Genomic DNA, 25,145 nt, shown 5'->3' with positions numbered 1-25,145 from the left:
GCCCCGATGTGATTGTACAACAGGAGCTGACTCCTGCCTGCCCTGTGCCAGTGGGGTGGCTGTGCAGCACAGCTGTGCTGCTGACCGTGCTGCAAGAGCAGCGGAAGTGGGGGTGAAAAAGCCTGCTGCAAGTTCTATGGCTGCTATTTTTTCTGTTTCTTCTTCCCTACCAAATTTGCAGCATGAGTGAAGTTGGATTCTTTTGTGTTTTGCAGGAAGCCAGTGAAGATCTGATTACAAAACTAATGTTAACTGGAGAAGGGCTCGGGTGCTTCAGGGCTTTTCTTCCCCCTCTTCTGTCTTGTGGGCTAGTTTAACAGATAATAATACATCTTACATATGTGCCTTTATGACCTGTGGCTCAGTTCTTTGTTTCGGTCTTCTCAGGAGTTTTTTCAGAGAACCTTTAAAGACGGTCGAGGCTCCTGTCACCATATTCTTTCACATAATCTAACCTAATGACAACCTAACAGAGTAGGTAGTAACAGAGTAGTCTTCCTTTTTTCCCCCTAGGTGCAGGGCTCAAATGGATTTATTTATTTAGTTAATTATTTTTCATCATGGCCAAAGAAAAGTATTCCTTTAAATCTCTCTAAGGAATGGACTGTTATGTGTAATGGTACTCATTGTTCAGCGGCACACGTATCTTCTAGACCTTAAGTTTGGTGAATTCACAAGTTACATTTATATAGTGATGTGAAAGTGGGAGGCATTTTAGGCATTTATTAGGTGAGTACAGCTAAGCAACCTCTTTGCTCTGAACCAATACATGCTATTTCTTGGTGGCATTGAATTCACAATTCCTGTTCTGCTACTTTTGTAAATAAGAGTAAAACTAATATTGAAACGGAGTATAGCTTATTTTACTCTTATGCATAACGCCTTGTTTAACTTTTTTCTTTTTAACAATGGCAGTTCAGATGGAGGGTAACATGATTGAGAGGCGAGATCATTCCGGGTATAGAACTTGACTTTTCACTGCTCAGTTCAGTTTCATACTCTTTAGTTCATTAAGCTCTTAAAATGCAGTACTTCATATCACTTCATAATCACAGCCTTGGAAAAATTACAGTGAAGGTATTGTAAGTGGACTAGGTATATAGAGTGATGATAAGATACCCCAAGCAGACCTGAAAGCCACAGGACTTGTGAGGAAAACCTAAGTTCTGCAAACTAGACCAGAGATACTTTCTTTGCATTTCACATTTGATGCCCATTCAAACTGATACATTGTAGGTTTTAAGTAGCATATTTTATGAGATATTCAATGTGTTTTGGGGTCAGAACTGAGTGTTTTTAGCTTGTTTACTTGTTTGTTTTAGGTTGAGCTGTATTTATTAAGTTGTCTCTGTGTGTTGGTTGTTCCCCCCCTATACCCTTCTTTTTTAGCACACTTAAGCAGGATAATTTTGCGGTGTGTGAGAAGTAAATTCTGCACCAGAGAATAACATCTGTTTACTCCCAAGAATCTGTTAATCAAGCTCACCAGTTGTCACCCGACACTAAGGGGACAGACAGGTTCTTTTAAGGATCCTTGGCAGAATGATGATGGCACTAAAACATAGTTACAATTAAAGCTTTATTTTCTTAATAAGGTATTATGATTAGTATAATACAGAACTTATGATTGGAACGGCACAGGATTTCTACAAGCAGAATCAGTATAGTACAATTTATAAGTAGTGTATTACAGAATCTATAATACAACTTAACTTAGTATTTCTCATCACCTGGATCCTCTGCAGATCGGGTCAAATCTTAGTACATGGTTTGCTGTATCAGTATAACAATCACAATCTAGACTTGAAAGTCATATAAAAGCATACGAGTCACTCAGTCCTCGGAGGAAGCAGATGACGGTGGAGGCCTCCCTGGCCACCGGGGGTCACGGGTCTCGTTGTCCAGCAGCAGCTCTGGTCCAAGTTCCCCACTTAGGACTTGGAACTGCTTGATTTTGTGGGCAGTGCTCTGTGTGCTCTTGTGCTTCCCTGTCCTGTGACAGGGGCGTCACCACCACTGGGTTGGCTGGGTGCCTGGGACCTTCAAGGCCGGTAAGGAAGGGAGTAATCGGCCTGGTGCCCAGGAATCTTTGAGGCCGGTAGGGAGGGGAAGAAGAAATCTGTTTGGCTTGTCTACTTGGTTCATAGGACCTTCAGGGCCTGATAATGAGGGGAAAGGGAATGAATATGTGACCTACCCAGTTACAAAGAATGGCTGCTTGCCTTATAAAGTGGTGTTAGTTATGCTAACCACATTACCAGGGGTCAGGAGCAGGGGGTACTGGTCACACCAATCTTACCCTGACACCTCCACAAGGCAAATTCCAGTTCAGATGATTGCAAATTCTGAAATAGTGGTGATTGTGGATTTTTTTTTTTATAAACACTTTTTGACTTACAAATGACGCTTCTTATGAAGGTATTTGAGATGTGGAGCAGAGCAAAAGGTAGTGTTTATATCTTGGGCAGTGTTTGTAATATGGGGTTTGCCTAGAACAGTCTAATTTGGGTTGCTATAGTTCCCTTTCAACTTTTTTTCTAGATGACTTATCTTCTCCCTGACTTGTCATTTAAAATGGATAACACCTGCTGAAAGTGGACTGCTTTTGTTTAGGTTTTCCTTACCTGCTGTGGTGCTGACACTTCCTTGGTGCGGATTGCTAACGAATGGGAAGATGCTCTCATACCAGATCTGGAAATGTACCAGGCTTCCTGTGAGCTCCACAGCTAGTGTGTAAGAGGACTCAAGGCCATGGAGTACTTGGTGAAAAGATAATTTTGGTGATGACACACACAGATGGGCATTAAACTGTCTGGATGTTTGGCATCACTCCACTTCCCTTTGCAACACATCTACACCTTTCTTTCAGTGTCAAGTACCAAGGTGTGCTTGGAGTATGTGCAGCTTCCTATTCAAAGGCAAAAAGAGAAGCATTGTCTTTACTGTTTCTGATGCACTTCTAAAAGTTGATCCTCAACTTCATAGCACCTTATCTTACCCAAAAGACTTGAATTCCTCTGTAGGTACCCTCTTAAAAAAAGAGCAGGAATGTGTTTTTGTCCTGTGCCTTTTCTTATTTTTGTGATTGATGGGGCTAAAAGTTTTCCAGTGTTGAAATGCAGGGCTGTCAGGTAGGTTGCTAACCATGTCTCTTGCTATGGTGTTGTCACTTTGAACACTAATCATGATAGTACAGGGGGATAAAACCATGTTCTGCGCTAAATATAGTGTATTGGATTGGAAAAATGGTATGCTATACTACTGTAGCTTCAACGGCAAGACTGTGTGCAGTGTTTGACATGACTGTATGGGGTAACAGGATGTATTTCTCTAGTAGTGAGGCATGGCTTTATTTCTACCAAGCTTCAACAGAAGGTGTGATTTTACCCCCCTAGGCGTTATTGTTTCTTCTATGTGCTTAACAAAAACAGTGCCTGTATTTTTAGTAGTCATTTATTTTACTTGTTTCAATAGCGTTGCACCTGAAAGGAGGTTGTAGTGAGGTGGGTGTTGGTCTCTTCTCCCAAGTAGTTAGCCATAGGACGAGAGGAAATGGGCTCAAGCTGCACCAGGGGAGGTTTAGATTGAATATTAGGAAAAATTTCTTCACGGAAAGGGTAGGCAAGCATTGGAACAGGCTGCCCAGAAAGGTGGTAGAGTCACCATCCCTGGAGGTGTTCAAAAAATGGGTAGACATGGCACTTGGGGACATAGTTTAGTGGGCATGGTGGTGTTGGGTTGATGATCGGACTGATGATCTTGGAGATCCTTTCCAATCTTAATGATTCCTAGTTTTTACTTTCATGAAAAATGATCCAGCCACCAAGCCAGGAAACACGGGGTTGCTACTGTACCCTTAACCGGTTTAGTGGTGGATTTGGTAATGTTAGGTTAATGGTTGGACTGGATGATCTTAAAGGCCTTTTCCAACCTAAACTATTCTATGATTCTAAATAAAAGCTTTCTGACAAGGAAAAAAAAAATATTCTCTCAGGCTGGGGTTTAACATCAGCACTTCTTGTTGGTCTTTCTTGAGAGAGTTGGGATGGGAACAGAGGGAGGGGGCAGTCATGAGGTGGAAGGAGGTAGTGGGCATAGTCTCTGTTTTTCTTTCCTCCCTTTCCAAACTGTGTGCTTATTGCCAGGTTTACTTGAATGCCCTAGACATAGTTAATGCTCATCCTTGGACTTTCCAATCTGATCTTAATGTGTTGATGGCATTGTACCAAGCTGACAAGTGCTGAGCTCTGTATGGCCCTACACAGAAGTGTCCTTACCAAGAAAGTGTCTGAAAGTGAAAAGCCATCACTTAGGCTGATACTTTATTTCAAAGCTCAACACAGTCACTATTAAATAAACCTATGTCTAATCTAAATATATCTGGTTTCACTTTCCAGCAACAGATTTCTTTAATGCCGTTGCCAGTCAGAGTAGAGCTCTTTTTAACCATGACTGGTGGTGATAGCTGATTATTTTTCAGCTAAGACAGACATTTCAGAAGGGTTCCTGCAATATAGTGTGTCTGGGCTCACCGGTGGAAGGAAGGCAGACTTTTATGTTTTCCACATCATTGGTATAGGTTCTCCACTTTCTTGTACAGTATTGATTTGTCTTCTTTCCTAAAGAATTAGTTTGTCATTGGTAGTTATTTGCTGTACTCTGATACTAGAAACCTCTGCATTCAAGAAGGTAGATTGCTGTTCTCATGTGCTTTTGGCAGAGGAATTTCTTTATTCTGTTGTGCAGATTTGACAAGGAGGGAGTTGTAACATAGTACTGCACAGCAAACCTCAAAATATTTCCTATAATTTATCTAGCCAAAACATCTGATATAACCAGTCTTTTTACTATTTTAGTGAGGGTGGGGGGAAATAAAGAGGAGAGTTCAAAAAGCTTAGTCATTCCCTTCTGCCCCTGTTTTTCTTGTATGTAGGGTTTTACTGCTCATTGTGAATCCCCCTCCCTTTTTTTTTTTTTTTTTTTCTGTGTGGAGAATATGATGTCTGGTTAACGCTGAAGCTTGCTGTATCTTAGGCTTAGTACAGGTTGGCTCAACACTTGCACAGAAAATACCTTGTAGATTTTCTATAATGCATAATAGTTTTGATATGGACATTTAGGCTACTTCTCTAAGACTTCAGTGGGATCACAGAAGTGTTTGTAGACCTTTATCATCTTTGTAGAGTTTTTTCTAGATTATTTATGCAACATAGTTTTGAAAAGTAGTATGGGATAAGCTAGACCTCAGAGATTTTGTGTAAGCTATTCTCCCACAAAAAGGTATAAACAACAATTGAATAACCCTGTGATTCTGTAGCCATAATGGTGATGTTTTTAAATGTCCAACTGCAGAACAAATTAATTTTGTATAGCTCCATGAAGAATTAATGAGATTAATTGTTGAATGATAAAAATGCAGAAGTAGCAGTTCTATGTATTTCTCGGAACACTTAGTGTATTTTAAGTGAATTATGTCATCATCCTAACAGCTAGGATAAACAAACTAGTATCTAGGTGAGTTAGAGGGGGGAGATTAGATCCCAGCATGAATTAAGAACACAAAGTGGGCAGGAATTGTTAGTAAATTGTATTTATGTGGTTATCCTGGAGTTCTTAAGAACACAAGCATTTAGGTGGTGTGAAAATGGAGAGAGAAATCATGAGTTCGTTTTCTGAGAAGTTTCTGAAAGATTTAGAGTTTAGTATGGTGGTCTAAATGAGCTTTAATGAGCTGATTTATAACTTAATCAATGGAAGTAATATGAAAGAAAATGAGTAATACTGAAAGATCTTTAGAGTATTGTGGGGTAAAAGCTAGAAACCAAAAGAAATTAAAGGTTCTTCATTCTCTGTTTCTTAATCAAAAGTATTGCTTTGCCATCAACAGAATTGATTCTTTCAGGACTGAAGAGACTAGTTCTGCACAATGCTGCCATGGAGCATGTTGAAGTACTGATCAGTTCATAACACATACATAGTAATGCTGGAAATATGCTACACAGTATTGCATTCAATATAGAACATATACAACATAGCTTTCAAAGCTTCTATGTAAGTGCAGATGCTTTGCATGTTACATAAAAAAACCCACATGTTTTTTATGAGTGGAAACCTAAGCTAGATGGCATTTGTGCAGGCACAGTTTGTGTGCATTCTGCTCTTTGCAAAAGGAATCCTGCAGTTACATTGCATATAAGAATGCATTTAAGCATTACTGAGGTGACTGTTCTTCACAACTGGACTGTCTGAAAGATTAAATAAAAATACTTTCATAGCTTCTTCATCCATTTTCATAGATTTTATTCTACTTAGTACTGGCTTCTTTTACAGACAGTTACAATTCTTGGATTTGAGGCTGACTTAAATTTTTTCTGCACTAATCAGCTACATCTAATAGGAGGTTCCTATATGTTGGGGGAGCAGAAGAGGTGTATAAAAATGCAGATGGTATAGGTTGGTATGTAAGAGTTTGCATAGGTTCTGAGATAACATATTTAGTGTTCTCCAATTACGACTGCTGTCTAACCCTTCAGATAGCAAGAAGACTTACTGTTACCAACAAATTGCATCCTCCTCTTCAGAGATTAGGTAGAAGAACCATGGGGTTGAGGAAGATGTCTTTGGGTAGAGTGTCTGAAGGGACCTAATGAATGCAGAAATATTTAAATGAGTTTTGTGTTGGAATACTGTAGAGTAACACTGAGCTACTAAAAAAAAAAAAAAAGACTTGGTGAATCATTATGGGATAATGAGGTTACTGACTTTTGGTTTTGAGAAGAAAATTGAAAGGAATAGTTCTAGACCTAGAACTATTAGTAGTAGAGTTACTGCACAGTGATGAATGAGTGGAGAGTGTGAGACCTTTATACATAACAGGGAATAAGCATATGACACTTTGATGAAGAAGGATGTGTGCATGTGCAATGTGCAAGTGATATGGTCCAGCCATCTCACCTAACTGCCTGTCTTTTTGAGACTTGACTAGTAGAGGGTAGATAAAACTAAAATGTCAATGTCAGTTGTTGATCTTGCTTGTTGATCTTGCTTGTTCAAAGATCCTTCTTTTCTTTGCCAGCTGGAGACAGGTTCTGCGAGGGTTAAACTCCGGGGCAGGGCGGAAGAGAGAGAAAGAGAAAGAAAATATCTTTATGTCAGATTTAGAACAACTTGAAGGAACTTACTCAGTTAGGCTTAAATCCTGGATAAGTTTTGTGTTTGTGGGGTTTTCATATGCTTTCCGTGAAGCATGTGCAAAGTGGAATGCAGAAAACTGCTTTTACGTTATATCCTTTCAGAAGTGAAGTATGGCCATATGTAATAGCTCTTGAGAAGGTTTCTATTGCATGAACCAAAATAGTTAAAAGCAGTTCTAATGGCTTGCTGCACTGAGGGCACGATGTTAAGGAATGCATGTTTCATAGCATGAAGGAACAGGTTGGCTGTAAGGGCATGCTTACACTAGAGAGAAGGATGGCAGCAAAAAATGTGAGAACAAGATGAAACTCTCTGACTTGATGCCTACTACTCCCATTTCACAATAGGCAACTTGATGTGGACTGAAATTGCATTTTTTCACTGCTAACTTTTGAAATTGGCAAAGAGAACTTGTCTGTAGCAGGAAAACAACTTTTTCCAGTAGTAGAAAAAAAAAATCTTTCTTACAAAGCTGTTGGTTTTTTGAGTCTGACCACTGGTAATCCTTTGTTTTGTTCTTCTGCAGGAGACAGCTGGATGTCAAGGCTTCATAGTTTACCCAACCTGAGCTTTTGTTACACTAGATCAGTTTTCTAAATAGAGACTGGATGCTAAAACCAGTCTGTGCTTTAGCTGTGGTGTAGTTAGTATGCTCTCTGCTGTGAAGGTTAGGTTTTGGAAGACTCGTAAGTAAGGTTCAGCATACCTGAAGAAGTCATGGCTTCTGACAAGGAATGGTTGACTGTAACCTGTTCTATGCAATCATTTCCTGTGACCCTAATTTGTTATGCTGAATGGTTGTCTGTGACAATTTTGTTTTACTGTATGGTAGTGCATTACTCATGTAGTCTGTTATCTGTTGACTGAAACGCTTATCTAAGTTGTCCTGTTTATAACAGATACTTTGCTGGAACACTTCACATTTCTGCTTGTTTAGTAGACTAGAAAAGGGCATCTCTTTATTGACACAAAAGGAGTCTTCTGACCAGATGGGAAAACTGCAGATTTTCCTCATCTTTATCCCCAGTTGTTCACCTTGTGAGCCAGAGGAGAGGGGAACATCTTTTAAGAGGAAGAGCCACTAAGTGCCTGGCTCCTACTTCAGTACTTGAAACTGCTTTTTCAAATAGGTTTTATATGTAGGTCCCACTGAGAAGGCAGGCTGCACAGATTGCCTTTACTATCAAAATACTATATTGTGTAGAGTATTCAAAAGGCAGGAGAAAGAAGAAACCGAGGTAGATTGGCTTTATTCTGAACATAGAAAGCTTTTTACATTGTCAATGTATCATATTCTTGTGGTGAAGAATATCACACTGCAAGTCATCTCTGAGGAGAAAACACAGGGAAGTGCACTGAAAGGCTTTTCATATAAATAAACTTCAAACTCTAGGTTAATGTCTTAAAATCTCGCATCTCGTCCTCTTTCAGTAGGCAGAAGAGGAACAGATCTTCAACTTGTGCATAAGGATAGCTCAGAATTAATTTTGCAGTCAAGACTTTCTAAATAGTAGTAAGCACATAGTCTTTGGTTTGGGGTCTCACAGAACTTAAGCAAGTGATATAGTGGGGTGGGGTCAGGGATGTGACAGGACTCTTTTATAATCTAATTTTTCCAAAATGTTTTGAAGTGTTACTTACTGTCATTTTGCTTTAACTTGAGGAAGCAGTCAGGATTTCATCCTGCCGTTGGCTGAAAAATTTTTCTGTGTGCTTTTTCTGTTTGTCCTTTATATGGCCTTTGTATATGAATCTATTTTGAAAGTGAAGATCTGGTTGTTTCCTTCAAGTAGATAAAACTACTGGCATAGATGAAAAAGATACATCAAGGAAAATCTTGGTCTTTGTTCCTGTATCCTTAATAGCTAAAAATTTGGTTTCTTCCCCTGCCTCAACCTGCAGTTGTGTATCCAAAGTAACAAGAGGATTTGTGTCTTGATGTCTACCAAATGAGAACTTCATTAAAGTGATGTAGATGAGTCCTGTTTGAGCTGAATTGTGCTGACTTGGTGATTCCTTCCTTGGGATGTCTTATTTAATTTTTAAAATCTCTTAATTCCTTTGTTACTTACGTTATTGGAATTTTTAAAGGCTTTGATCTGTAAGTAGACAGAACAGGACATGTCAATATTTGTCTGTGACCGCATCCTGCAAAAAGATGACTACTTAGTCCTGTTGAGACTTTTTTTTTTTTAAGATGAGCTCAGAAGTTTGTAATGAAATTCATACACTGGGGTAAAAAACTTTGTGATTTGAGTGAAAACATCGTGTGAACAAACAATGCATGAAAATAGCTAAGCAAACAGCAATTAAAATACGGACAATAACTTTCAGTCATGAGGTATTGTCGGTGCTGTTTTCAGATGTGCAGAGGCAAAAGCTCTCAATTGTTCTTAAGTCGGCTGGTAACTGAATCCACATTTGTAGAGCTTGACAACAAAAGGCTTTTTGTTCACAGTTTGTATTCATCTAGGATGTGCCAATTACTGAGCATAAATAGAACATAGTGTATGAGCAGGCCAATATAACACGTTGATCAATTTGTGACTTACCAGAAATCTGTAATTTATGTTAAAATCATTAGAATTACAGGTAGAAACTACTCGTTGGGAGATTTTAGATTTCTGCATGAATGAGCAAGATGTGATTACTTGGAGGAAGCGCACACTGCTGTATTTGATGCGGCAGCAAGATGTGCAACCCGGGCAAAACTCTTCCTGAATATTACTTGCAATCATTTCATTAATTTAGTGAGGCAATACTGCCTGGGGCAAAGCCAGTAGGTGCTTGATAAAAGAAGCAACAAGACCTTTACTCCTGCTGTTTGCAAATGAAGCATACTAAAGAAAATTATTCTAATGCTTTCCCCAAAATTTGTTCTATTCCACCAGGCTTTGTTATCAGTGTAGTTGTATGACCAAATGTGATTTGCATCATGACTGACTTTCTCTGCTGGGCTATTCAGCAACATGCATCATCTTATTTTTGTTGTGATACTTATGCCTCCCACGTTTTTTACAAGAATCAGCATGGGTTTTGTAGGTTGTTGCCCTAATCATGATGAATGAGCAGGAATGCAGGTGAAACTTTAGAAGATTTGGCATGTACAATTCTACCGATATTTTTGTGTTCATTGCATAGTGGGAACAAAAACCTGGTTAAACAGGGACTGACCTGAAAGAACAGAAAGAAATAACATTTGATAAAGCTCTGCCCCACTCTAATGCTTTTAATTTTGTGAACTGTGCAAGTCATGTTCTTGATTAAAACAGATGTGTCCCAAAGACAAAAGTCTAATGGTTCCCAAACTATATGAAATGCATTGAGGTGGTGGGTGTGACTTGATAAATAAGCACATGATTTTAAGTTGTTGGCCTGGGAATTTTTTGTGGTGTATGGAACAGAAACTTTTGAGGTTTTTCTCCTCCATTTGAGAAGTGTGCAAGCTGTCTTGCTAGTAGAAAGGTATACGTGTGGAGAAAGCACTGAAAAAGGATAAACGGCAGATTTTAATTTCTTCGTCTGTGCGGAGTTCTTGTGTTGGTTCACTGGTTTAAATTCCTGTTATATTAAGACTCTGTTCCTTTTCTGCCCTTTTTCAGGTAGTGGTGCTACAGCAGTTGTCCAGGCAGCGCTATGCAAACCCAGGCAAGAACGCGTAGCAATAAAGAGGATCAACTTAGAAAAATGCCAAACCAGTATGGATGAATTACTTGTAAGTAAATCAGAGGGGAACATATTACATGGAGACTATCTTCTGTTTTTATTTTGTTTTTTGCTTGGTCCAAGAGTGTGGGTAGAATTTTATACAGAATAATAGTGAGAAAAGGATTTGAAAATAATCTGAAAGAAGTATGCCCTTCCCCTAAAAATATATTTTTACTAATGTATATTTTCTAATGCCACAAAACCAAGAAGTGCCAGTTTGAATCTTGGGATAACCAACTGTTGAGAACTGTGGGAAGAACCTTACCCCTTGTTTTCTGGAGACTCGATTTTCAAGAGATTACTGTTTGGTGGTCTGATTTTTCTTAACATCAAGGAAAGATACATTTTCCTCTGGTTAAACACCGATTAAAAATATAAAGGTAAAATTTAGTAGGTCTCCTTAAAATGTCTAAAGCACCAAAACATGGCAAAAAATTTTGGATTGTTTTGTAATGATAACTTTTGAGGGGAAAAGTAGGAATGGCTGCACTGCCATCTACACAAGGAAACTCTTGTTAAAGCTAGTAACACTCACTTATCCAATAGGCCATAACAAGCCATTTGAGGAATGCTGTTTGTTTGGGTCACTGATCAGAGGAGGAAGGGACCTGTAAGAGGCCCTTTGTAAAAGGGACTGCAAGAGTTTTTCCTCTGCACTGGTTACGGCAATCCAGACAAAGTCGCAAAGAACAATTAAAAAGTGAAACCTGTTGCTTCCTAATGCTCCTAGTCAGGTGCTTAGAAGACTAATGTGTATTTATATGTTGGCAGCATAACAAGAGTTGAAGGACACAAAACCATTCTAAAAGTGAGAACGCTCTCTTCTGTTCCACAGGTTATACTACTGCCTAGAGACTGTGGGCTTTTTCTAATGCAGAAATTCCTGCCTCTGAAGGAAATGATCTCCTCAGCAGGGAATTGCCAGTGCAAAAGATATCTTGAATTTGATACAGAGGGTATGGTCCATCCAGTTTCTTCAGATAAAATGGCTTGTTTACAGTGGAGGGACCCAAAATGCTCTTCCCTTGGTGATTGATGGCATTCACCTTCAGTTTATGTAACAGCTTGTATGCGACATTGTTGTGGTTTTTAAAAGAGGATTGTGGTAGTGGAAGCTACCTCTGAGGTAGTGAGACTTCTGTCAACTAAAAACTGAGAAAATAAATTCTGAACTGCGTTTAGAAAGAAAACAGGCCAAGGTGAGATGCTGTGCATGATGTATTAATGCCTACAGCCTGTAAAGAACATTTCTGTAAAACCAGAAATACTAATCATTGTCATATAAAATGGTCAAAATTTGATCTTTTTTTATTAGAATTTAAACTAATAATGGGAATTAAGAATTAAAAAATTACAACAAATAAAACCGGACAAAACTGCCAAAAATCTGCAAGAGAGATCCAGGTGGTCTAGAGAAATGACTGCAGTTATTTACCAGCTTGTACAAAGTTACCTTAGCAAGTGCTTGAGTATCTTTACTGCTGACATGCCTCTGCTGTCTGCCAAATGAGGCAACAGGTCTTGAATTTTTGGTCCCATATTGCTTTCTTTTGGTATGAAGACAACTGTCCATACCGTCTTTTTAACGTAAGTCAGTTTCTGCTTTTCTGTGTTCAGATTTTGTGTTTCTTTTATTTGTTGATCTGTTTTGAGCTGAACATAAATTCTAGCTTTCAGAGTTCCTGGTTAGGAGGGTTAAAAAAAAGAGGGGGGGTGTGCATGTATGATTCCTTTTATTTTTATATGTGCATACACACATGTGTATGCATACACATACATAATTAATTTTTTTTTTCTGTGAGGGGAAGTATACTTACTCCAACTCAGTTCCAATAGTTAAAGTTTTGTTTAAAAAATAGAGAAGTTATTCTGGAAAAGGTCATCATTGACCTCCAAAACTCCCGTTACAACTGTAGTAACATTTCTATTTCAGTTGATAATACTTAGAATGCTCTTGCGTTTCACAATTTTTAACACCGTTTTTGAGTCTGCTCAGTTTTCAATCACTTACTGTTCTGATCAGTTTCCATTTGCACAGGGATGTTCTAAAACTTTGTCTGCTCTCTGAACATGCTGTTCTGTAAAATCCTGCTGCTGAGTGCTTATGGGTGGTGTGCAAAGGCACCCTTCACACATTCTCAGCTGTGTGGCCTCCAGAGAAGTGGAAAATGCAGCAAGCTTTGTGCCCATGTAAGCAGACTTAGGATTTGGGCCAGTGTCAATTAAAATAGAAAGGCAGTGGGGGAGGGAGTTGAAATAATACTAAGGTTACACAAACTGCCAAACTCCTGAAATTCAATACTCTGTTTCCTGCAATGTCCTGTGTTCTCACTATTGTAAGCTAAACGTAACTTAACCCCATGAGCCAAGGAAAAAGTTCCTGTCCTTAGTATTGTCCTGACTGGGTATCTTCCCCTATCCCCTTACCTCCAGTTTTTTAAAACAAACAAAAAACTCAACACTACAAACCAAAGCATCTTCTATAGAATGGCTTATTTGATTGAACAGATTTGTCTAAGCTGTTTGCATTTCTGCTCTGGGTAGCCCTTCAAGGCAGGCTCTCTGGAGGAGCCCCTCGTGCGTTATGCCCAACCCCTCAAACAGCTGTACCCCGGGTGTCCGTGGAGGAGGCCCCGGGGAGGCACCCACGGAGCTGTGGCTCCTGCCTGGTCACTGGGAGCTGGACCCGGCCCTGCGGGCACTGCAGCTGAGCACCAAAGGAGCTGTCTCGCAGTTGCTTATTAACTGTGTCACCCACCTGCCCTTAGGCTGACGTGCATTTTTGTGCAGCTGCTCAGTGAAACTGGATCAGGAATAACCTGGCCAAAAAGAAGTTAGCTTTTAACCTGGGCATATTTGCTGATGCAGCGCACAAATACTTGTGCTAGCACAAGGGAAGGAGAAACAGAGGGGTGAGGGAGAGACTTTAAATTTTAAGTACCATTATGTCTTTGGTGCTGTCGAATGTCTGAAGTGACGTGAATGTGAAGAAGGTTCCGGGGTGTTCTCCTGGATGTCCTGCTGCAAGCTTTTTCTTTGATAGTGTATTTTAAGTGAATGCTTTTCTTTCTCACCTGTGCATATCATGGGCCTCGGCCAAATAACTGAATTTTGCGGAGGTTTACCATTCTGTGTGTGATAGGGGCTCTCCAGAACTGCAAGTCTGAAATTAATACTTTCTTGACTAAAATGCAATCCCCTATCTCTCATGGGGTGACTTCTGTTTGTTTATTTTTGTTTTGCAAAGACTCTCTTCGGAAAAAGTCACCAAAGCTGAGACCCAAGGTGCCTTTGCCTATGGTTACTGTGATAGCTCAATTTTTGCTGATAGCTTGATGCAGGCAGACAAAATATTCAAAGCACTTTTCAGTTAAAGATTGTGAAGCTTACCACAGTCAATTAGTTACGTTTCTGCACTATTAATGTGTGAGTAAAATAGATGAGGTGTGGTTTTGCACAGTAGTGGCAGGTAAACTTTTTGAGCTATTGTTATATTACCAGCATAGGAAAACAATAAAACAATATAAGAAGTGAAATAGTAATAAAGAGTGGGAGAGTTACAGTTAAGATTTGGTATGGATTGCTGAATTAAGAACTGAGGCAGTAATTTGACTTGTGTTTAAGCTTACATGTCTGCTGGGAAAGGGAAATCTGCCCCACATGTATTTCTTCTGTTTTCCACCTACTACTTCGGGGGGTGGGGGTGGGGAGAAGCGATTGTGCAAATTGCTCAGTTATTCGGGCTCATTGGATGACTATCTAGGCATTCATCCTTCTGTGGTTCAGGGCTCAGAAGTTGAATAGGGAGGAGCACTTTTGACAACAGGACTAGCTGAAGTGTGTGTCAAACTACAGCCTGACTTAATAGTCACCAACAGGCGTCACCAGATTAAATCAGAGTCTTTAATACACGCAATTAACGTTTTATTAGAAACTGTCGGTGATCTCAAGTACATTGCAAATAACAACAACAAAAAACCCCTCTTTCAAACACTTGCTGAATTGAGGTTGAAAGTTGAAAATCGCATCTGTGGCAGCTTTCATCAATCAAAGTGGGACTGCCATAGTGCCTGCCTTGTGCCAGTGCTGGTGAGTCAGTGTGTAGCATGGGCCCACCCGAAAGCAGTTGCATTTCAGGGAGGGAAGGGAGGTGAAAGAGTTTGGTTTTTAGCTGGATTGGCTCCCTGACTGTCTCACTCTCCAGGAGCATGGCACCAGGGATGGATCAGGGCTGTGTGGCCGGAGGTGGAGGGGGAGAAGTAGGATTGTGGGATCTTAAGCTGGTGTGAGGCCAAACCCTCTGGTACAAAGGAGGCCTTAAACACTCCTGCTTAAAGGATTGGCAGGATAATGAGAGCTGCCAGAAAGGTGTTACAGAACAATTATGTGAAAGACTGAATAGAAAAAGGACTCTGCTTGAAATAACAGATACAAGGCAGTCATTCTTAATGTGTACAGCTGTGGCGTGTCATAGATGGTGTTACTTGGTAGTGCCATGTTGTGCATCTGTTGGTGACTGTGTGCTCCTCTAGTCAATTGTTTCCTCTGACTTTTAGTCTGTAACATTACTTTTTCCTCTCCTGTTTGATTGTGTGGCTCTGGTGTGCACCTGTCCATCCCACGGTAACCGAACCAGTGGTCCTTTGTCCAACAGCTTCCTTCCTCCTTTCTCACCTGCTCCCATTCTACTCTTTTCATATTCCTTTTGAACAGGAAAGGCAGTAGGTTTTGATCTTTCCTTGCATTTTGTTGTCTAGCCTGTACCCACACCTTCAGCTCTTGGAGACTGCTCACTCTTCACTGCTTACTCTGAATTTGGGACTGTAACAGTAATTTCTTTGCTGCTTTCAGAAGAAAATTGATGTAGTTATGCCTGTATCTCCTGGCCAAACCTACCTTGTGTTCTTTGCAATAATGTTTTGTCTTGCATTTAGATCTATAGGTAAATTTAAATGTTTTGGTGCCTTGATGCATATTGTGTGCAAGACTTAAGTTCTGTTATAGTATTTCACTTTGGAAATGAAACTTTCTCTCTATACAAGCAGAACTGATAGCTGGCTGTGTTACGCTGGGCTCTGTATTTCTTACAGAAAGAAATTCAAGCAATGAGTCAATGCAATCACCCCAATGTGGTGACCTATTATACATCTTTTGTGGTGAAGGATGAACTTTGGCTGGTTATGAAGCTGTTAAGTGGGGGTAAGTTACTCATTTTACTTGTTTAGCTGCAAGGAAATTGTATTATTTTATCCTAATGTACCTTCTTTGAGTTAATTGACCTAAACCAAGTAAGGAGCGGGAAGAGAGACTACACAGGATGAACCTTGAGGCATAGGTGTGTTATAGCAGGATAGTGCAAGCTTAAAAATTTGTATATGTATATAGATAGTACAGGCTAAGAACTACCGAGATAAATTCTGTAATAATAATGACTGTAATTTTTTATTCTGAATCAATACATTAAAATTCTCTATTAAGGCTGTGTAGGGAAAACTGATGAGAATTAAGTAACTTCTGCCAGTGTGGCCTGTTTTTGAGTTTCTCTAGAATACACTCTATTTCTGTAAAAATGCGTATATTCCTGATTTCGTAATGAGCATTTCTCATTCCTTACTCAAGGAAGATTCTTAGTAGGACAGGCATTATACGTCACATCCTTTTTATTGCTTAAACTAACCAAACATTCGTTACAGTTTTTATGATGATGGTTGACAGTATAAAAATCTTATTTGTTTCTAGGAGAGGAAAAAGGGGCTGAACTGAATGTGGTGCTTGTGGCTTACAAATTGAGGCTCCAAAATAAGATATGGTGGTCCTGGTTGCTACATGCTGTTCTTCAAGATTAGTCTTGATGGCAGCAGACTACTGCACCATCATGCTAGAAAGCAAGGGCAGGAAGTGCTCATAAAGTAACACTTGTTGTGTTGCATTTGGTTGAATTGTTCAGTTCAATCAAAAGCAACATAGACTCTGAGAGAGTCCAGTAATTCATGACAGGAATTTATTGTGAGCTGTTGAAAAATGCTTGGATACAAAGAAAATGTTGCTATTAGATTCCTTGAAATTTATAATAACTGAAGTTCAATGTCAAACTGGGTGTCACTAGGGTTGTTGTCATCATTTAAATGTTTGCAGAGAATGTCTCCTTCCAGTCTTGCAGCTGTATGTTTACACTGTGAACACATGAACCATAATCTAGCTGGATAATAAACTGAAACCTTCGCTGTACTTGTCTGTTTAAATGTGGGATACTCCTGAATTTTTAATAAATGGTAGTTTAGCAAGCTGTTAGCACGTCTTTCTAATTGAGTATTACAGTATACTTGACAAAAACCAGTGCTTTGTTTCTTGTTTGAATGAGGTAGCAGTATGCTTTATTCTGAGAGGTAGTTACATGAGGTCTTTACATGTGCATGCAAAGATTTAAATTGCAGTAGTATAGAAAGAATGAAGAAATACAATTTTCTCAAGAATCTGATATGATAATGCTATATATATGCTTTTTTCTTTCCTGGACTTGCAATATAGGTTCAATGCTTGATATAATAAAGTATATTGTCAACAGAGGAGAGCACAAAAATGGTGTCCTTGAAGAACCCATAATAGCAACAATTCTTAAAGAAGTTTTGGAGGGCTTAGACTATCTACACAGGAATGGGCAAATTCACAGGTAGGAGAATATACACAGGGATAAGCATTTTCAAAGTTGTGTGTATAGTTTGTTGATACTGGTCAGCTGCACTTGCTTGGCTAAGCAAATTGTATTGCCTCTTTCGCATACTGTAAATGCGATCAGTAATTATCAAATGATGACTCTTGGGCACATGCTATAATCTTGACTGCAGTTAGTCACTGATACTTAGTACTTGCCTGGTCTTTACCCTGTCTGTGTCTTTTACAGTTATGAATGGTCTGTGCTGCACTAAGTATGCACTCCTGTGCCTGCTGGTACTCCAAATATCTAATCTGAATCTAGTTTATGTTATATGGTCTGTGACTTGGTTGTTGTGTTGCACAGTAAACCTGTAATCTTGCACTCGGGCACTGCTGTATAAATGTGAAATATATTTTTTTCCTGCTAATCAGTAATGTGTATTACAACTCTACAGACCTCTCTTTATGACCACATGTGAAGCTGGGATTGGTACTATGGAACTGCATCTTGGTGTATATGCATCTAGTGATTGTTCTCTTCCATATAGTCTCTCTCCACTAACTCCTTCAGTGTAAATCATGCATATCCCCCAGGGTCATCTATACATATCTGCTGTAGCAATCCACAGGTTGCTTCCACTGTTTGGATGTTGGAAGTGCTGTAAATTCTGACCTCCCTAATTAATTTTACTGAGGTGAATTTGCCTTTTAAGGAAGGTGCCTACAACAGGCTCTGTCTGTTTCAAGCATTAGCCTTTTATAAGGGAATCTTTTAAACAAAAACAGATTCTCTGCAGACAGAAGTCTGAGAATGGAGGTAGTGCAGATGTAGCACAGTAATTGTTCTTTATGTGTACTTCTTGTGTCTCATCTTATAAATGAACTGCCTCTGATGTAAATCAAGAACTATTTCCTCCTTTTGCAGAGAGAAAATTGAGATAAATGGAGAAATAAAGAACAATTATCTTGACTTCTGGTCTGGAATGCCAAAGATCTGCCACAAACCTTAATTCATAGTCTTTTGTTAAGCTGATATTGTTGGAAGGAACATTCACTAGCTTTTAAGTGTATAACAGGGCCCTTTGAGGTCGGATTTGGGAATTTCTCTTGTCTATTCTTAAAGGACCTTAAAAAGATAAAAAGAGAGAGATCTATTTGATACATCTGAGATTTCTCCTTTTTTATGACATCGAATTTGTAAACTGCACAGTACCACAGAAGTCCTGTTCAAGATGATACAGTGCACGTTCCTTTTCCCATCTGTGTTGTAGGTCAAAGCTGTGGTAGTTCAGGGAGTGCTGTATCTGGTGGTATTTGTCAGTTGGAGATGTTTCCAAAATTGTTCAGGGATTTTGTTCTGTTGTTTTGATGCATTCATGTTTATGTATAAGGGAACAGGTTATGTTACCTTTCAGTAGCAATGTGTTAATTATTTTCAGTAAATCTTGGCAAGATTCATTTGCTCAAATTATTAATGTTTATGATATATTCTGTATGAAAGATTTATCCTGTGCGTTAAGAATGGGATGCACATTTCTATATATATTAAAAAAAACCCCAACAGCCAGAAAGGTTTCTTCTTAACATTACGTGTGAATAGTGTGTTAAATGGATATAGTTGACTGTTAAGCACATGCTGAATTTTTGACAGATTCAGTGTCAAGTAACTTTTCATCATGGTACCCTATAGCAAAACATGGTTGCTATTCCTGAGCTTTAATAGCTTCATTGGGTAGAAATCTGCAGTATATTTACCTTTCTTGAAGATGGGTCTCTTCTCTGAAGAGATCAGAGAGGAGAACTTTTTTCCAACTTTTCATTAGTGGTGCAGTTGGATGTGAGAAAACATTCTTGCTTTAAAGCTCTGAAAGCTCTCAGTTTGTGAGAATATATTTATAAAAGGCAGTAAAATGACTTTGGACCTAAATATTTCTGTTCTCAAAATCTGTCCCTGAAGTCTGCTCATTTTATACCAAAGCTGCATGTGGTTCTTTTTATGCGAGAGAGAGTTTGTGAGAGTTTGAGTTCTGCACTCTGTTCTATTGTAAATAAGTTATATTTTATACTTCGGTTCCTGTTTCTGTCTTCTAAATTTTAAAATGCTATCTTGTGAAGCTAATTAGTATGCAATATTTATTTATTTACATAAAATGTGCACGTACATACTTTCATACATAAAAGTAACCTCTGTTTGTACATTCTAGAGATTTGAAGGCTGGCAACATTCTTCTGGGTGAAGATGGCTCTGTACAAATAGCAGGTAATGGCAGTGGTAGAGTAATGACTAAATAAAAGAAAAAGGTAATTGCAGGTGGATTAGGGGCAACAGATGCAAGTTTTTCGGTTGGCTTTTAACTATTCCTTTTGGAGTGCTGTAGCTGCAAGTTAGCCAGTTTCAGGATTCTTGATTAATGATACATGATTTAGAAATTAGTCAGTATTTTTCTGTGTCCCATTAAATATCTAAGGAAACTTTTTAATGTCCTCTTAATGTTTGCTTTTGAATCACCCATGGACCTTAAACAGTTTGCAGATGGTAGCAACTCATATTTCTGTTCAAGTTTTTAATTTATTTCTGCAAGTAATTGTAATAGTTCTTGGAGTTTGAAAAATCTGTGTGTACTGCCCTTCATGAGGACCTTGGCTGTAACTTAACTAGTCACTGGGATGCATGAGATATATCTCACTGAGAATTATTTTTGGCATTTCTACCATTTGTCTTGCAATGGTATTGGTTGGATACAGTTTAGCATCTTAAATACCTTCTGAATGTCTCTATATGCTTCTTGAGTGGTAGTCTGTAAGAATCAAATGATTTGGTTTCATAAGAGCTTAAGTACCCCATATCCCATCTCTCAAGTTAATATCAGATATCTGCAAAATAGAGCAAGCAGGTGGTGATACCTGCTGCCTCTCCTAGAATACTCCCAGGCCTTTCACAGTTCATATATAGTTCATGACCCAGTGATGAAAACTTTGTGCTTAATAGCCCTCAGTAATAAAAATGGCTATAGCCAAAAAGTTCTTCTTTATATAAACAATGCTTTCAAAGTACTGTGTATACATATATTTTGAGGGCTTTAATATGCCAGTATCTGAAGTCTATGAAACTGGACAGGAAAAGATTGGCTGGCAGGTGAACCATCTACTAATTGGAGCAGTTTTAAGCCTTCTGTTTTGAGTTCGAGACTTTTTAAGTAGGTAGTCAATTTTACAGACTTGAATTTTAATAAGATACTTAATATTTATTTATTCACTTGATTATACCCTACAGTTGTGTTCACTTTGTATAGCACTTTGGGCAACTGCTGAGATTCTAGGTCTGTGTTATTCAAGTATTTTTTGGATCTTCTGATATTGTAAGGAGTAGACAGACAACCAACTTAATTAAAAATAATGATAATAACTGAAAAGTTGAAAGATAAAATCTCATGAGCCATCTGAAATAAAGCTGTTGACTTTAGATTAATACTTTCACACATAATCAAATCTACTCTCCCAGTAATCAGATAACATTCAAACAGCAGTTTCATTTATCCCTTTCTAGTTCAACTCCAGGGCTTGGTTTCTGGACCTTTTCCTCCTTTTTGCTGTAGGCATCTTAATCATTAAGGCTTTAATTGTGCTGCTAGGGCATTCAGTGCATGTGGGACTGAGGAAGTTCAGTGGGTGGATAGATATGTGGAATATCTCTTTCTGTGATACATTATTTCAGTACCAGCTTATTTCTGATCTTCAGGTGAAAAGTGCAGCAGTGTCAAACTTGTTTCTTTGTTGGTGTGGGGCTGTTCTGTTTGGGACAGCTGAACATTGCAAGTTAACTGAAAGCCAATTTTGAATATCAAAGAGGCTGAAATTCATCCTTTTGACATCTTTTTGCCTTGACAAAGTAAAATCTCCTTTCATCTTTGAAGAACAGATGCCTGATAATTTTGCTGCTTATTTGCTAGAAGAACTTAGGTTCGACTGCTCATTCTCCTGCACCCTAAGCTTTTATAACGAAAAGATGTATCCATAGTACACACTGCTAATATGTATGAAGACAGAGTTGTCCATTAGCATTTCTGGGTTCTAAGGGGCTATGGCCTACTAATGAAGCTCAAACCAGTGTTTCTCCGACAAAAGATTTTGTGCAGATATAGAAGAGCACAGATTCTTCAAAGAATTGGGATAGCTCTACAGAGACCTCTGATTACAGACCTCAGAGATTCTGCACCAAGAATCTGCTCAGTCTTTGATGGGAGAGATGAAAATATACATCTTTTTGCTTCGTTTAAATTGAGGAGACTTATTTTTAAAGTACAAAATTCCTCTGTACAGAGCAGGAAACTTTCGACTTATTCACAAATACAACATTAAATAGTCATTGCAGTTCCTCAGCTCCAACATTCTACTTAAAACTATTGGGATTGTAACATCTGGTGCTTTGAGCAAACAAGATGATTGGTACTTCCTCAGGATTTCAGCCTTCTAAGCCTGAATTGCCTGGTGAAGGACAAAATATCAAAGAAGCCAGTAAAGGAAGAGGTATGTGAGATGAGGTAAGGAGCATATAGCAAACAGCAATCATAAGCAGAGATTGGTGGAAGTGTAGAAGGTATGGGCTGTAAGATATGATTAGTCCATACAAGAAATGACAGTTTCAGTAAAACTTGTCAGAAGAAGAATGGGCGTTTTGAGGATTCTAGGCAGAAGATCCTGTTCTTTGGTTTTGTGCATAGGTGGCTGTGTGAACTTACCCATTGCATCAGTGGTTCTCAGGGTGTTCACTCCTGTAGTAATCCATACCCACAGAAATATTTGGAAAAGATCTGGTTAAAGATAGGCAAAGCGTATGCCTCAGATATGGAGGACAGAGATTTATCAGGGACAATGGTTTGGCAGCCCAAGCTTCCCTTGGCCAGCCCCATTCTCACAGGAGCTTGATGCTTTATTTCTCTCCCAGTCTTAACCGTAACCCTACAGATGGGCTTGGCTGAGCCTTAGGCTGAAGTCAAGGTGAGAAGGTTAGGGGAGAAATGTCTTTGTAGCCTGTGCCTTCCTGCAGCAGCTGCTTTGCAGCTCTGCTGCCATGGAAGCAGTGGCTTTGTCTTTCTCCCAAGCCTGATCCTGACCCTAGAGCTTGGTTTTGACTGAGGCTTGGCCAAGAGCGCCAGCCCTGGATGAGGTGAAAAAGCTGTCAGGTACAAAACGCCTTTGCTGCCTGTGCCTTCCGTTAGCGGGCTCCTTGCAGCCCAGCTTCCTTGGAGGCCAAAGGCTTCGTCTCTCTCCTAACCATACACCTAACACTAACTCTGGATGTTGGTCTTGGCTGAGGCTTGGCCAAATGCCCAGCCCTGGCTGAGGTGAAAAAGGTGTTAGGGATTAAATTATTTGTAGGCTGTGCTTATTTGGGCAGCTTTGATTCCTTTAATTTCAAAATGCTTTACTAATAGAGTTAAATCAGGGCTCTTCATTAAATTTGTTTTTTTTCTTTGATATTAGCTGTGACTTTTAGTGCCTAACACTGTTGAATTGTTCAGCTCTTTCCTTGTAATACATTTCACTTCCTCTTTATGGAACTTGTTCTCAATAATACTTTGTCTTCTGTGTGATAGGAAACTTGCCACTGTAGGTCATGTCTTTTCTTAAATAACCTGTATTTGTGAAAGCTATGTCTGGGATGGGAAATTAAAGTCTTGTTTTTATTGAGTAGCTATCAAAGCATTCTTTCTCTCTGTAAACATATGACTGTGTTTGACTAGTATTATAGTGAAATGTTCACTTGACTTAAATACTTACCACATCTTTCTTAGTAAGATGTTGCAATATTTCACTTTGAAGCTTTTGCAGGAAGAGATTTTACTTAGTTTATGGGTTGTGGTTTTTTTTTTCATTGTCCTCCCTCACCCACTTATATTTGTTGTTTGTTATCGTTTTCAAAATTAATGTTCTGTTAATAGGGAAAAACAGCAGTAGGGGAGCAAAGTTTAAGTCTGGATTTTAGCTGTGTTACCTCAGTTCCTGAAAGGACCTGTGAACAACTGTCTAATACAAAGTATCTTTGGAACTAAAAGGACATAATTTTTTTTCCGTAGCTCTCCTTTATTTAGACATTTATTTATTTATTTTTGATTTCTACCTATTCAGCATTTCCTTATATGCAATAGTTCCTCTTCAGAAAACTGTCACTAATACCAGCATTGATTTTTAGGACATTAAAACCTTAGAAGCAGGTGTTTCTGAGGCTGTTCATGCTTCTCAGAAACACAAACAAAACCTCTCTATTCTATAACTTAGAGATTTTGGAGAAAAAAATATTTTTTTAATTCATCATGCAAGCTGCAGGGAAAATTATGGTATACTGCTTGAAGCTTGCTTCTTACTTGTCTACTGTATTTCTGTGTGTTTTAGCGATGTAGAAGAGGTCCAGAATTTGAGTCTGTGATGCTTAATGTTTGTTTAGTGGAAAGTAATGATAAAACTACATTTTCTGTAGTTCCTGATTTTCTCCCCCACCCCCCAACCTTAAAGTCGGGGAACAATAGGAAGACAATAGGAAAATAAAAATTGAAGTAGGCCTATAGTAAACTACTTGATTTCAGTACAACTGGGTTGTAAATAGCACAGTCTAAAATACTTGTCATATAGCTCCATTCAAAATGACAGTATTTCTCCAAACATTGGTAATCTGCTCTTCTTTCTTCCGTTTATCCCCTACCTCTCCCATGAAGCTGTCACTGACATAGAGGCACGTTAACAGAACACTAAGGTTTTGCTATTTTGGAATTTGGAAAAAACTATTCATGTCATAGCCTACTATTAAATACATATATTGTTGATCACTTTGCTGATTATCTTTGATTTGTCAAATCTCTGAAAGTATTTAAGTTATATATAGTATTCCCTCTTGTTCAAATTGCGTTCAAATTTAGTAGCCATGCAGAAGTAGCTCCTTATCTTTGAACAATAGTGGATGCAAACCTTTCAAACCTTGGCTCAAAGTGCACATTTGAAAACCTTAAGTGACAGACATACTGGAGTCCTTTGTAACCATATTCAGGAAGATGCATACTAGGAGGTTAAACTTGAGTGTCCTAGTGCAGATCTCCCAGATAAAACTATGCCATCTATTCCATAGCATTTCAAGAACAGTGTCATGAAACAAAGGTAAGCTCTGCAGCGGGGAGTTTCTATAAGTAGACCTGTATGAATTAACTTCATTTCTAAAGTGTAAAACTTTTGCTCTGTTATTGGTAGTTTAACAGATTTCGACTTTTTTCCCCTTTCCCAGATTTTGGCGTTAGTGCATTTTTAGCAACGGGAGGTGATGTTACTCGTAACAAAGTAAGGAAAACATTTGTTGGTACTCCATGTTGGATGGCCCCTGAAGTAATGGAGCAGGTATTCCTAATATTAAAAAAAAAAAAAAAAATTTTTTTTCAGTCTTTAATTTTTGGAACTTGAGACATCATCACCTTGTTTTTCCTTTCTGGTTCTGTTCCAGGTGCGAGGTTACGACTTCAAGGCTGATATGTGGAGTTTTGGGATAACAGCCATTGAATTAGCAACAGGAGCAGCACCTTATCACAAATACCCTCCTATGAAAG

The 25,145-nt window shown here is 38.8% G+C and overlaps 1 protein-coding gene across 1 annotated transcript in view; it reads left to right on the top strand.

The window, feature by feature from the left end:
- The window catches only part of STK39 (serine/threonine kinase 39), a 104,215-nt gene that overhangs the window by 12,841 nt on the left and 66,229 nt on the right, over window positions 1–25,145 (top strand). Inside the window, exons 2-7 of the mRNA XM_075710886.1 lie at window positions 10,797–10,909; window positions 15,993–16,101; window positions 17,431–17,572; window positions 19,761–19,816; window positions 24,830–24,939; window positions 25,043–25,144. Coding sequence (XP_075567001.1) covers window positions 10,797–10,909; window positions 15,993–16,101; window positions 17,431–17,572; window positions 19,761–19,816; window positions 24,830–24,939; window positions 25,043–25,144 — 632 coding nt within the window. The remainder of the gene's footprint in view (window positions 1–10,796; window positions 10,910–15,992; window positions 16,102–17,430; window positions 17,573–19,760; window positions 19,817–24,829; window positions 24,940–25,042; window position 25,145) is intronic.

This window comes from Pelecanus crispus, chromosome 5, assembly GCF_030463565.1.
Source record: "Pelecanus crispus isolate bPelCri1 chromosome 5, bPelCri1.pri, whole genome shotgun sequence".
Lineage (NCBI taxonomy): Eukaryota > Metazoa > Chordata > Aves > Pelecaniformes > Pelecanidae > Pelecanus > Pelecanus crispus.
This window is presented reverse-complemented; position numbering and strand designations above follow the sequence as displayed.